Source organism: Takifugu flavidus, chromosome 12 (genome assembly GCF_003711565.1).
Source record: "Takifugu flavidus isolate HTHZ2018 chromosome 12, ASM371156v2, whole genome shotgun sequence".
NCBI classification, from domain to species: domain Eukaryota; kingdom Metazoa; phylum Chordata; class Actinopteri; order Tetraodontiformes; family Tetraodontidae; genus Takifugu; species Takifugu flavidus.
This window is the reverse complement of record NC_079531.1, coordinates 3,795,770-3,807,946: the sequence shown is the minus strand read 5'-3', so window position 1 is coordinate 3,807,946 and position 12,177 is coordinate 3,795,770. Positions and strand designations below refer to the sequence as shown.

Here is a 12,177-nt window from a genome sequence, read left to right as displayed (position 1 = left end):
AAATCCAGAGCGCCTGCCTGAGGTTTCTGGCAGAAATGCAGCAAAATTCCAAGATTTGTCATTTTCAACTACACAAAAAGGCGCTTCAGTGAAACAATTTCATGTGCTGCAGCTCACAAACGCGCAAACCAGCTTAACTCACCTTGTTCTATCCAGCTTATATGGGGGGAAAACACTCAAAGGAAGGGAAATAATGACTCCACAGTGAGACCTTGCTTTGCCCTGATCTCGTGCAATTCTGTCCTTTCTTCAATATTCCAGTTTATTTTTTTTAAAGCCAGGCACGTTTATCTACCGAGAACCTTCTGCAACTTTAATTAGCTGCCAAAAAAAATTATTTCTACGTGTGCTAACATCAGTTGACACCTGGCTATCTGTCTTGATGTATGACTCTTCTTCACAGAGTCAACAGTTTTTATACCGTCGGCTGAATACAAAATAGATGAAGACATTGGCGAGCTGCTCGTCCCAGTGCACAGGAGTGGAGATGTCAGTCAGGAGCTGATGGTCATCTGCTACACACAACAAGGTAATAGCAGCTTCACGCAAAAGTACATTTTTATGGATATAAATATATCCATATACTCATGAGAATATATTTAGTTGTTAGTAACCCCGGTTCTTAGCTATCGCACTGATCCGCTGATCATATTTGCGTGTATGGATATTTATGCTTGTTTCTTCTTTATAAATGCACGGACTGCTTCAATTTACTCTCCAGGAGCAGATCCGTGCTTCTAAAGGGCCCCTCCGTGTTTTCCCTCTTCCCACCTCTGCATGAGAAGTGCTGCCACTTTCGTTTGCGTGCTCTGCATTCCTCGCAGCACGTCAGTCACCAACAAACAAAGAAGAACAATGTGACACCACCGCCAGAAACACAAACGGCTCCAAATTGTCTGAGACCACCATTATAATCCATTGTGTATTACGCTTTTTTTTGTCATGCCCAGGTGTTGATTCTCCCATGACACATTACTTCTTGCAGTGCGCAGAAACGCCTGTTCTCTGTCACCGTTCTCGGTACCACGAGCGTGGAAAAGTGACACAGTATGGATTAACTATGTCTCAACCTTTGACAGGAACACAAAGATAATCGCCGACTGTAGAAAGCCAAACTAGATTGTGCTGAAAGAAGATAACATTTAAAGTGTTGTTATTATCATATATGGAGCGGGGAGTGTCACGCTGTAATCCCTCGCAGGTTTGATTACTGACTTTTGCTATTGTGTGTCCTTCAGTTTCAGCCACAGGCACCGTCCCCACTACAGTGCTGTCTTACTCCGATTACATCTCCAGGCCAGATGACCATCACAGCGTCCTGCGCTTCGACAAAGGAGAGACGGAGAAATCCTGCCGGGTTGTGATAATTGACGACTCCTTGTACGAAGATGAGGAAAGCTTCAACGTCTCCCTCAGCATGCCCATGGGGGGCCGTCTGGGCTCAGAGTTCCCCACAGCCAGAATCACCATTGTTCCTGATATGGATGACAGTAAGATAACATTTCACTGGTCTTAAGTGTTAATGTATTATATCCTTTAAAGCATTAAAAGGTTTTCATTTGTATTAACTGAGTCAAGGCGGGTCTGCAGGAGGAAGGAAAGGTGTAACCCTCTTGTTTAGAACACGTCCCTGCGAACGCCTGCCTGTTTGTGTTTTGCAAAACACCTGACAAAAGGGTTTGAGTGCACCACCATAGCTCCCGGAGGCGAAGAATTTATCTCCTAGCTGCAGACTTAGACTGGCGGGCTGATAAGCTCCAGTTTCTTCCTGACGCCTCTTTAGTTCCCCAACACCTGACAGCAATTCCTCAGTTCCGTATCACCCCTGATGATCTCTGAAAACACTGCTGCGAATCCAAGGCTGTGTGATTGTAGGCAGCCAACCCTGGAGCTGCAAACCTCAGCGTGAATTCGGAAGCATCTTCAAGGCCTTTAATCAAAACCCATTTGAAGCAAGATAATTGTGACGATGATGTAATCTTTAATTTATCGCTCTATCAAATTACACGGACTAAATAGTTTGGGGAAAAAACATGGCTATTGGGAGTTGGGATTTCTTTCATCTTATTGAGGATTTGATGATTTATATCCTTTTATTTTGTCCAAACTGCTCCAATTAGATGGCTAAAAATTAGGAGTTTTCCTGTAGGGAATTCCTTTGTAGAGAAAATTGTACAAAAAGTGCTAGAAAATCTGGGTGTTTTCATCAATCCTCGTGTAACACACTGCAAATTCAGTGGGAGTGGATTAGATTGATCTGTGCAGTGGTTGAAGTGTTGCTGGAATGTTTTCTTTCCTTTTTTACTGTAGCAGCTTCCAGAGTAACCAGACAGAATGTGGGTACGAGGCCTTTTGACCGAATGGTTCTAATGAAGTGCTGCGGTGACACACACTTTAATGAGGCTCCCTGGTCTGCCCTTACAGCACTGACCCTGATTTCACAAACAAGGTGTTTTCCATTCCAACTGTAGCAATTCCAAAGCGTCTAGACGTCATAGATCTCTTGCGTTGTGGACTACAAAACCGGAAGCATTTGCATTTTTGTTTTGTGAATTTTAAGGGGAATGTTATTGTTGCATGTCAGAGAGGACCAGTTTTCATGTAGCCTTTTTTTCATGGCCTTTTGTGGTGACATGGAGATCAGCGGAGCTTTGAGCTGATGCCTGACAAATTGGCCCCCTCTGACACCTGCCTCTCAGATGCTGTGTATGCAGACTTGCATGGATGAGGCTACCTTCATAATCGAACTTTTTTTTGTCGTGCTGAAGTTCTTTTAGTTTGAAGCCTGCAAGTACATTAAATATGAGTAATGAGAGTAACTTTGGTGTCAGAGCTTTGTCACTCCCTGCCGGAGGTAATAACGAAATGACATGATGACTAATGGTGACATAAATTAGAAATAGCTTTAAGATAAAAATAAAAAGGAGAGACTTAGCACTAGTCTGAAATTAAGTCATTAATATTCTTTTCTTAAAATTGGGAAAAACATTTGGGCTCCATATTCGTCTTTACCCTTTATTTTACAGCAGCAGTTCTCAAACAGTTGTTGCAGAGTGGATGAAAGAGTCAGCGTGATTGAGCACCTGTTCCTGCCTGTGAGAGCTCTGTGCTGGGCTTCCCGGAGGGTTTCCTTTGTCTGCACAGTTATGAGCTTGTGTAGTTCTTAGAAGCGCGCGGTACTGATATCAGCAGCAAATGCATGGCAGCAGTGCTTCACTCCGACAATATAGTGCAACTTAACCTGAAATTACAAATACACATTACAGACATGCATTAGCAATTTCAAGGACCAAGTTGATGTGTGATTGTGATGTCTATTGGTACCAAAGGCACAATTCAGCTGCATATATTCCATAATGTAGTGTTCCATTATAAGAATGTTTTCTTAAAAGGCAGGTATTCTTGCCCCAAACCGATCACGGTGGTAAATATTCTGGTGACTTGACATTTAAGACTAAAGTTTTCAGCTGTCTGGGGTGTTTTACAGTAGTGTGCATGGACAGCTGTTATCCTTCAAATCCTCGCTATTTTCCCAGCGGCGGTGCATCTGCACATAAATGGCCTCATCCCCGCAGTTTCCAGGTCGGAAGAAACCTGTCCTTTCTTGCACAGGTAATTGGTGTTTGATACTGAGTCTGCATCCGGGAAAATAGTCTGACTGGGCTTGCATGTTTATAGACTCGCACAAGTTTGTTGTAAATTTCTCCGGTGCTCTGAAGGTGTGATTATGAGCTGTTTTAAAGATGGGCGGATTCTGCGTGTGTGCGCATTATATCCTGGATGGGAATAAATCGAAGGGGAGCCGACAAACCCTTTCATTACATCCCACCTGGATTCCCGCTCATTCTGAAATAAACAGATGTCTTTAAGTATTTAAGCAGAGAGGTGGTGACTCTCTGTCCAGCTTTTGAACGAGCCGACATTCCGGTGTTTCTCACAGTGCGTAAAGCTGTAGATTTGTCTGGACTAAACATGGTGTGCTTCTTGTGTGTTGCTGCTGTGCCAGAGCCCAGATGAAGCTGGCCATTAAATAAGCACCGTGGGAATGTCATGCAAAGTTCAAGTGGAATCACATAGTCAGTGGGAGTGTAATGATTTTCTTGGGGTCACCCGTGTCTCACTATGTGTCTATTTTGAATATTGTGTTTGGGCACAAAAGGTTGGTGTGATAGCAAACTACAAGATCCCCCTATAGTCTTTGGAGCTGTAATTTTCTTTATGCATTTTACTATTACTTTAGAAGCAGACCAAAATATACAGACTATATAAAAGATTCTGTTTTATCCAAAGTTAAAGTAGATGTGCTGTTGATGTCTGGAAGGGCTGCTGGATTCTGTGAAGCTAGTGGTTTACTTTTCACTTAATGGACCATAACCCTTTGAAGCACGGTGTTTTTCTGCTCCTCCAGCCTGATCTGATTACTGGACTAGTACAACAGGAGCTGAGTCCCTGCTTGGCTGCCAACCTTAGGCGTCGAGATCTGATTACTCCTCCACCTCAGCACCCGGTACAGGCAGCCAAAGCCGTCATTGTTTGGGTTCTGTGTGGGGTGAAATACTGGCAAGTGTCCTGGTTACCCTCATAGGAGAGACTAAGCATGAAGGTTTTCCCATCCCTGCACCCTTTTATTAGAATAGCTACTGTACTTCAGCATCCAAGATGCCCCCTTTTGAAACACAAATCCATTTAAGGATTGCCTTTTAGAACTGACCTTATCTTGTTACGGCTGTTATTGCCCGAGAAGACCGCGAAAAAAAAGGCTCATTTTGCTGAGAATAAAAATAATGGTCGATCAGTAGTTTTGCCTGGCAGCACCCCCCCACCCCCCACCCCCCTTCCCCTTTTTTTATCCCACTTGTGGGTTTATCAGAAAACACAAACACCTCAGTACAGATTAGTATGGGTTCACCGGGGCAGGTCTTAGCTCATTTTGATTTAGTGTGAAAAGAAAAAACTACAATCTTGCAGGTACAGACTTCCATTGTCATGGAAATGGCAGCAGTCGAGACTTAACTTAATCTCTTCATTATCTGCCATGTAATTAAGAGCAGTGTAATCAGAAAAGCAGCATTTCTTTCACATTGTATCCAAGAAAATTGCTTGAGTCAGTTTCATTCGTTCAGTTCTTGATTTCCCCTTTTGTGTAACTGATTTCACACACTCAGAGTCTATATATTAACTCTTTGTCACAATAGCTCTTCCCGTTTGACAGCATCAGCCACAGGCAACGTATGTAGAAGCCAAAACCCCTAATCTCTTCTGTCACAGGCAGCATATGTTTTCCATTGTTGACAGGAAACAGATTCTGAAGTAGTTAAATGGAATAACATTGGATGGATGTGGCAGCAGAGGAATCTCGGCACATAGAGACAGTAATTGCAGTCAGGCAGGCCTGGGCTGGCAAACGTCCCTCAGAACTCCAGCTAGGCAGCCTGTTTTGCCGCTTATCCTCACTGACATTGGCCGATCACTCAAAGCTAAACCAGGGTCTGCTTTCAACTTTGTTTTTTTCCGTAATGCAGATATAGAATTCCCCATTTCCAACTATAGCTACAGGAAATGAGCCTTGTTCAGTATTGTTCAAAGAACTCCTGACCTGCTGATGTTTGACAGAATCACTGTCGCAATATCTCACGCCAGATATTACAGATTATTGCAGAAAACAAGTATCCTGTTGTGAATGAGCTGCAGCTTAGTAATGAATTATCACCATGGGTGTGGATGTGTTCATTATCTCCTCCACTCTTTCCTCTGTTATTCTTCCCAGTTCCTGTCTTCTACTTTGGCAACACGGACTACCACGTGGATGAAAGCGATGGCTTTGTGGAGGTGCAGGTGTGGAGGACAGGTACTGATCTCTCCAAAGGAGGAACCGTCACCGTGCGTTCCAGGAAGACAGATCCTGTTTCAGCTGAGGGTACGTGGAAGCACCAAGTATCTTCTGAGAGTGATGAGTAACTCGCAGACTATAACAAACATCAGCCCGCCACTTTTCTGTTTACCTGAGCTGGAGAATCCAAGGAAAGGTTAATGCTGAATATCTTGGTCGGATGAACTGAGGAATGTAAATATTGTTCTAGGTTGGGGGGGAAACGAGGTAATGGGGCTGTTGTCTTTTAGGCGTAAACACTGCTGCGAGGATAATGGTGATTTGAGTCAGGAGAAAGCTTTTGGAATGCCTACAGATTGTTCACCACATTGGCAAGCGCTTTATATTCTAAGACGGGTTGCTATCTCTTCCAGCCTTCCCCACAGCTTCTCTTATCTTGTACCCCCAGGCAGTCCTCCCCGCCCCTCAAACTCACACTCTAAAAGACTGCATTGTAACTATAAGCAGACTAATCATATGCGGTATAACAGCAATGCAAGTTCCCTCACACATATACAGTAACTGGGTCATAAGTGTGTAAAGGGAGGGTTGAGATTGACAAGTAAATAACCTGTTGGTGCTCTCGGAGCTATCTTGTTTCTTTTAACCCTACTTCACCCAGTTAGCCTTTTATCACGCATACATTGATGTGATAGTATCACTTTATCTTTGCTCACGGCACTTATTCTATCATTAGAATGGCTGTCTGCCAGTTTCACACAATTCTAAGGTAACATGAGATCCCGTGAAAGAAGATTGAGTGCTATTGTCCATTTGTGCTTTATCCATTGTATCCCATAAGCGCTCGATTCTGAGAAACACACCTGATTTACATTGTGTTGTGGAGCAGCTGGGGCGGATTATGTCGGGATCAGTCGGAATCTGGACTTTGCACCGGGGGTCACGATGCAGACATTTCGTGTGACCATACTGGATGACCTGGGCCAGCCGGTGTTGGAGGGGCCAGAGAGGTTTGAACTGGTTCTGCGAATGCCGATGAACGGGATCCTTGGGGAGCCAAGCAAGACAAGCATCCTCATCAACGACTCGGTCTCTGACTGTGAGTGACAGCCTCGGTCACTATTGCAATCCTCTGTATTTGCCATGGAGATTTGGAATTGGCTCTCTTTTCACTGCAGTGCCAAAAGTGCAGTTCCGCGATGCCGTCTATGTGGGAAAGGAAAACTCTGGCGAGATCTCAGCTATCGTGTATCGGAGTGGGGATATCAGCTACAAGTCTACGGTTCGCTGCTACAGCAGGCAGGGGACGGCCCAGGTCATGATGGACTTCCACGAGAGGCCCAACACAGACGCCTCCGTCATCACCTTCCTACCAGGTAGTGTCACAAAATCATTCCATTGCATTACTTCTCAGCCTGTTAAAAACTAGTTACAAACATTTTAAATGATGTCTTTTGACTTTTTTCCCTTCTTTTTCAGGAGAGACTGAAAAGCCTTGCACGCTTATACTTGTCGATGACACCGAACATGAAGAAGAAGAAGAACTGCGCCTCGTGTTGGGAAGCCCTAAGAGTGAATCTCCATTTGGGGCATCAGTAGGAGGACAGAATGAAACACTCCTCAAGATAAAAGATGATGCAGACAGTAAGAGCACTGTCTTCAAGTCTGTCTCATGTTATCAGTCAATTACCAATCCGGGACTTCAGCCTGGCAGCATCTTTTAGGATTTTTATTTTTTTTTGACAGTTTAATTACTCTGCACATTTCTTTTGTTTCCTGTTAAAAAGCTGCTTCACAGAGGTGTCTTTTTTCTATTTTCCCAGAGCCAATTATAATGTTCGGAGAGGCCAAATTTAGTGTGAATGAGCCAAATGAAAATGGACAAGTTTCTGTCTTGAAGATCCCCGTGCTTCGTGTTGGAGACCCCTCAAAAGTCTCTATTGTCCGGGTTCATACCAAGGATGGATCTGCTACCTCTGGAGAGGACTATCATCCGATATCTGAGGGTAAACAAAGGATGCACGTCTTTGAAGATAAATTGTCTTGAAATTTGCCTTGAAATACATGTCTATTTTGGCATAGAAATTGTCTTTAAGGAGGGTGACACAGAACACTACGTAGAGGTGGAGATTTTATATGACAGTCTCAGAGAAATGAGAGAGGCCTTCACCGTGCACCTGAAGCCCGATGAGAACATGGTTGCAGAAACAAAGGTGAAAATTGAGTCAAATTAGTGTTTCATTTAACTGTCAAATATGCAGCCGCCTGCAAAAAGGCAATTTATCCTCACCTAACAGAGTTGCCTTTTCCTTTTATTCAACAGATGAGCAAAGCTATTATCTATATTGAGGAGACCAACAGCATGGCAGATGTCACTTTCCCATCAGTGCCAATTGTGGTTTCTCTGCTGCACTATGATGAAATAGACAAGAACACAGACTCACTTCCTGTGTCTGGATATCCTGTTATCTGTGTGACTGTATGTCCCAGGGATTGTTTATTACAACCGTTTTAAGCATGCAAATACTGTTCAAGCGGAATCAATGAGTGTGAATCATTTTCCCTCTTTCTAGGCATGTAATCCTAAATACCCAGATTATGAAAAAACAGGCTCCATCTGCAAAAGCGAGAACATCAACAACACCCTAACGCGCTACCGTTGGATAGTCAGTGCCCCCGCCAGCCCTGACGGTGTCACCAGCCCCATGAGGGAAGTCGACTTCAATACTTTCTTCACTTCCTCCAAGCTCATCACCCTGGACTCCGTCTACTTTCAGGCTGGATCCAGAGTCCAGTGTGCAGCAAGGTGTGTGAACTCAAATGGGGATGAAGGTCTGGAGCTCAGTAGCCCAATAGTGTCCATCAGCATGGATGAGGGTGAGTTCAGCTCAGCTCTGCAGCTTTAAATGTTTCATACTCGTGGAATTGCTTCAGCATCATTCCCCATAATTCTCTTCTGCCACGGAGTTCTAATCTGCTCTGACAGGAAATCAAAACATAAAAGAATTTTCTGCAGTGGGAGCCAAATTGTTTGATGTTTGTTGGGTTTTGCCTGGGTTGCAGGAGTTTGCCAGCCTCGTGTCACAGGCACCGTGGGGGCCGAGCCCTTCTCTGCCAAGCTGCGTTATACCGGAACAGAGAACACGGACTATCCCAACCTCATCAAAGTGACTGTCACAATGCCTCACATTGATGGTAAGAACGGCATGTCATCAACCGAGTGTGTAAACAGCTGTGTGATTTGTAACTGCCGATCTGAATAATGACTGCGCCTGCCCTCAGGTATGTTGCCTGTAGTTTCGACGCGGCCTCTGTCTAACTTTGAGCTGACGCTGAGCCCAGATGGTACCCGTGTTGGCAACCATCGCTGTTCCAATTTGTTGGATTATACTGAGGTTAAGACTCACCACGGCTTCCTCACCGACGCCACCAAAAACCCCGAGGTGATCGGCGAGACGGCTCCATACCAATATAGCGCTTCTCTCAGGGGATCCAGTGCACTGCGGTTCTACAGAAACCTAAATTTGGAGGCTTGTTTGTGGGAGTTCACCAGCTACTATGATATGTCTGAGCTGCTCAATGACTGCGGTGGGACCATCGGGACTGATGGACAGGTAAGCATCTCCACCTTTGAGCTTTGGTTCATCTCTTACCCACTCATGACATTTAAATTGTAATGGTAAGGCTAAAAAAGAGAGGACAGTCCTTATTCTGCACTATAGTTCCTCTCTCCCTGATTTTTGATTCCTCATTAATCATTTACAGACGTGTTGAGTTCCTTCCTTCCTACTTGGTTTAAAACGCTCGGTTGTTCATTATCGTCTGTAGACCCACGTTAACCTCTGTAGCAATGACTAACCCGACATTCCACTTCCTTCAATTTGTCAAAGTGGCAACATAATAACTGTTTAACAAAAATCTCTCTTCGTCTCTGAGAACAGGTGCAAAAGTGGGTTCACAGTAGCAGAAGCAGCAAATGCGGCAGCACTTCTTTTTGCAGTTAAAAGGAGTAGAATTCATGTCCTTAGATGCCTTGCACTCAAAATTTGCATTCACTTTGGAGACCCATACTTTGCAATTAATTAAGGTGTGAAGTCTTGGTTAAGAAGGTTGGAAGAGGACAGACAGGAAAACCTCTTTTCTTCCCTCTTTTATAAGTTAAACCCCAACCAGATTCACAAAGACTATATTGACTATTTATTCAAAATGTTCTAAAACTCATTGTTTTAAATTGTCAATTGTTTTATTCATGCCGTTGAGTTTAATAACAACGGTGATAACAATCGTTCTCGGTGAGCTGAACTTAATGGCCTGTGGCTGCAGGATTTCTGCATGAATGAGGTGGTAACAAACATGTCTTGACAAGTAATCACACATCGGCTTTTAATACGATCCTCACCTTATAAAGGGCTGAGTGGTGAAGTCCATGTAAGAGTGCTTTATCAGAAATGTTCATCAAATATGCATTCTTATTAGGCTTATGTGTGGTCTGTCTGTCTGTCTGTCTGTCTGTCTGTCTGTCTGTCTGTCTGTCTGTCTGTCTGTCTGTCTGTCTGTCTGTCTGTCTGTCTGTCTGTCTGTCTATTAAATTCATTTAGTGAGAAAAAGACAAGCATCTTCTGCTAATAACATTTCCCTGTTGATATCACATCAAGGAGAAGTGACTTTGTAAGTTCATTTTGTTGCTATGGTAACTGCCCTAAAGATGGTATGTAGATGGACGATAGACTGAAACATTCGGGATTTTCAATTTTAGGATCTTCATGGCATAAAGGGACTGCATTTGTTTGTCGTGGATTGTGCCCTGCATAAGTGGGCAGAAAGTCCGAGCAGAGACAGCTTTGTGCAGGCTGGGACCAGTATCCTGTCACAGTGCATAGCCTCAGTGCCCGGCTTAACACCAGCACAGAAATCTATTTAGTCCCAGTAGAATGTGTCAAAAGGCAACTCTGCAAATCATTTGCTTGAGCGCTTAGCACCCAGAGGCACAAAGGCACGTCTCCACATGAGCACGGAACAGGCAGGCAGCACACGCAGGACCGGGGGAAGTGCAGATGCCTGAGAGAAGTCTCGCTTTCACCACTTGTGGTGTCCTTTGGGACAACTTTTTCCACATCATGGAGGAATTCTCTCTTTTCTGCGGTCGGACATCTACATCCTTAAATGTTCGGAAGATGAAAGAGGGCAATTTCTACAGCAACAGCAACATATCTCTGTATCTATACTTGTTATCTTTTTATCTATGCATTAACAATAATGACACATTTCACCACACATAAATTAATATGTCAGCACAATCGTGTATTATTATCTGCAGAGGGGCTATGTACATGCAGTATGTTTCAGACTTTATCTCCACATCTACGCCGCAGGTGTTGAACCTGATCCAGTCTTACGTGACCCTGCGAGTCCCTCTCCATGTCTCCTACGTCTTTCACTCCCCTGTGGGGGCAGGAGGATGGCAACACTTTGATTTGCAGTCGGAGCTGAGGCTTACATTTGTGTACGACACTGCCATCTTATGGAGGGATGGTATCGGCAGCCCACCAGAGGCTGAACTCCAAGGCAAGAGTTGATTAGTGATTGTTGATTTAGAATATATAGTTTAGAAACACTGAAAAATATACCCTTATCATGGTGTTATATATCTGGGAGTACCTGAATTAAGCTGTTTATGTATTCGCAGGTGCTCTGTACCCAACCAGCATGCGTATAAACGGTCAGGGAAGACTTGTGGTCAACTTCCGCACGGAGGCCCGATTCAGAGGCTTGTTTGTATCAACACATCCAGGTACAGTTTATAATGCATATTTCTATTAATATGTTTAGGTTAGGCAGTCGTTATTTCACAGTTTTAAAAAGTTGCGATTCCTTTCACTAATCACTATATATAACATACATGCATTTTGCTATCAGCTGCAGCACTCAGGTCAATGGTCATGTGTCCGGAACACTCGGGTTTGACCTTTAACCTCAGCCTTGTGAGGACTGAGCCCACCTATAACCAGCCCATTCAACAGTGGACGTTTGTCTCTGATTTTGCCGTGAGTGAAGCTTATTTTTGCTGTAGAAAAATAACAAATTGATTTCCATCCATTCTAAATAAATAGCTTAACCCCTCAGGTGCGTGACTACTCTGGCACATACACGGTGAAACTGCTGCCATGCACGTCCCCTCCAGGCCTGGAGTACACCATCCCTCCCGTCTGCAATCCCAGAGAGCCACTTACTTTCGACATGGACATCCGCTTTCAGCAGGTAAGGCTATATTTAGCTGCGCTCTTTGGAGGACTGTTGTAAATAAAGCAGTGTTTGGATGTGAGATGTGTGTCTTCTTTGTGTTTTAG

General features: G+C 44.0%; 1 protein-coding gene across 1 annotated transcript in view; it reads left to right on the top strand.

The window, feature by feature from the left end:
* frem2b (FRAS1 related extracellular matrix 2b) overlaps nt 1–12,177 on the top strand; it is a 34,572-nt gene that overhangs the window by 19,384 nt on the left and 3,011 nt on the right. Inside the window, exons 5-20 of the mRNA XM_057048780.1 lie at nt 404–529; nt 1,239–1,490; nt 5,768–5,917; nt 6,720–6,929; nt 7,009–7,206; nt 7,310–7,474; nt 7,654–7,836; nt 7,913–8,043; nt 8,154–8,309; nt 8,404–8,707; nt 8,894–9,025; nt 9,113–9,444; nt 11,203–11,395; nt 11,517–11,621; nt 11,747–11,874; nt 11,954–12,088. Of these exons, the coding sequence (XP_056904760.1) occupies nt 404–529; nt 1,239–1,490; nt 5,768–5,917; nt 6,720–6,929; nt 7,009–7,206; nt 7,310–7,474; nt 7,654–7,836; nt 7,913–8,043; nt 8,154–8,309; nt 8,404–8,707; nt 8,894–9,025; nt 9,113–9,444; nt 11,203–11,395; nt 11,517–11,621; nt 11,747–11,874; nt 11,954–12,088 (2,900 nt within the window). The remainder of the gene's footprint in view (nt 1–403; nt 530–1,238; nt 1,491–5,767; nt 5,918–6,719; nt 6,930–7,008; nt 7,207–7,309; nt 7,475–7,653; nt 7,837–7,912; nt 8,044–8,153; nt 8,310–8,403; nt 8,708–8,893; nt 9,026–9,112; nt 9,445–11,202; nt 11,396–11,516; nt 11,622–11,746; nt 11,875–11,953; nt 12,089–12,177) is intronic.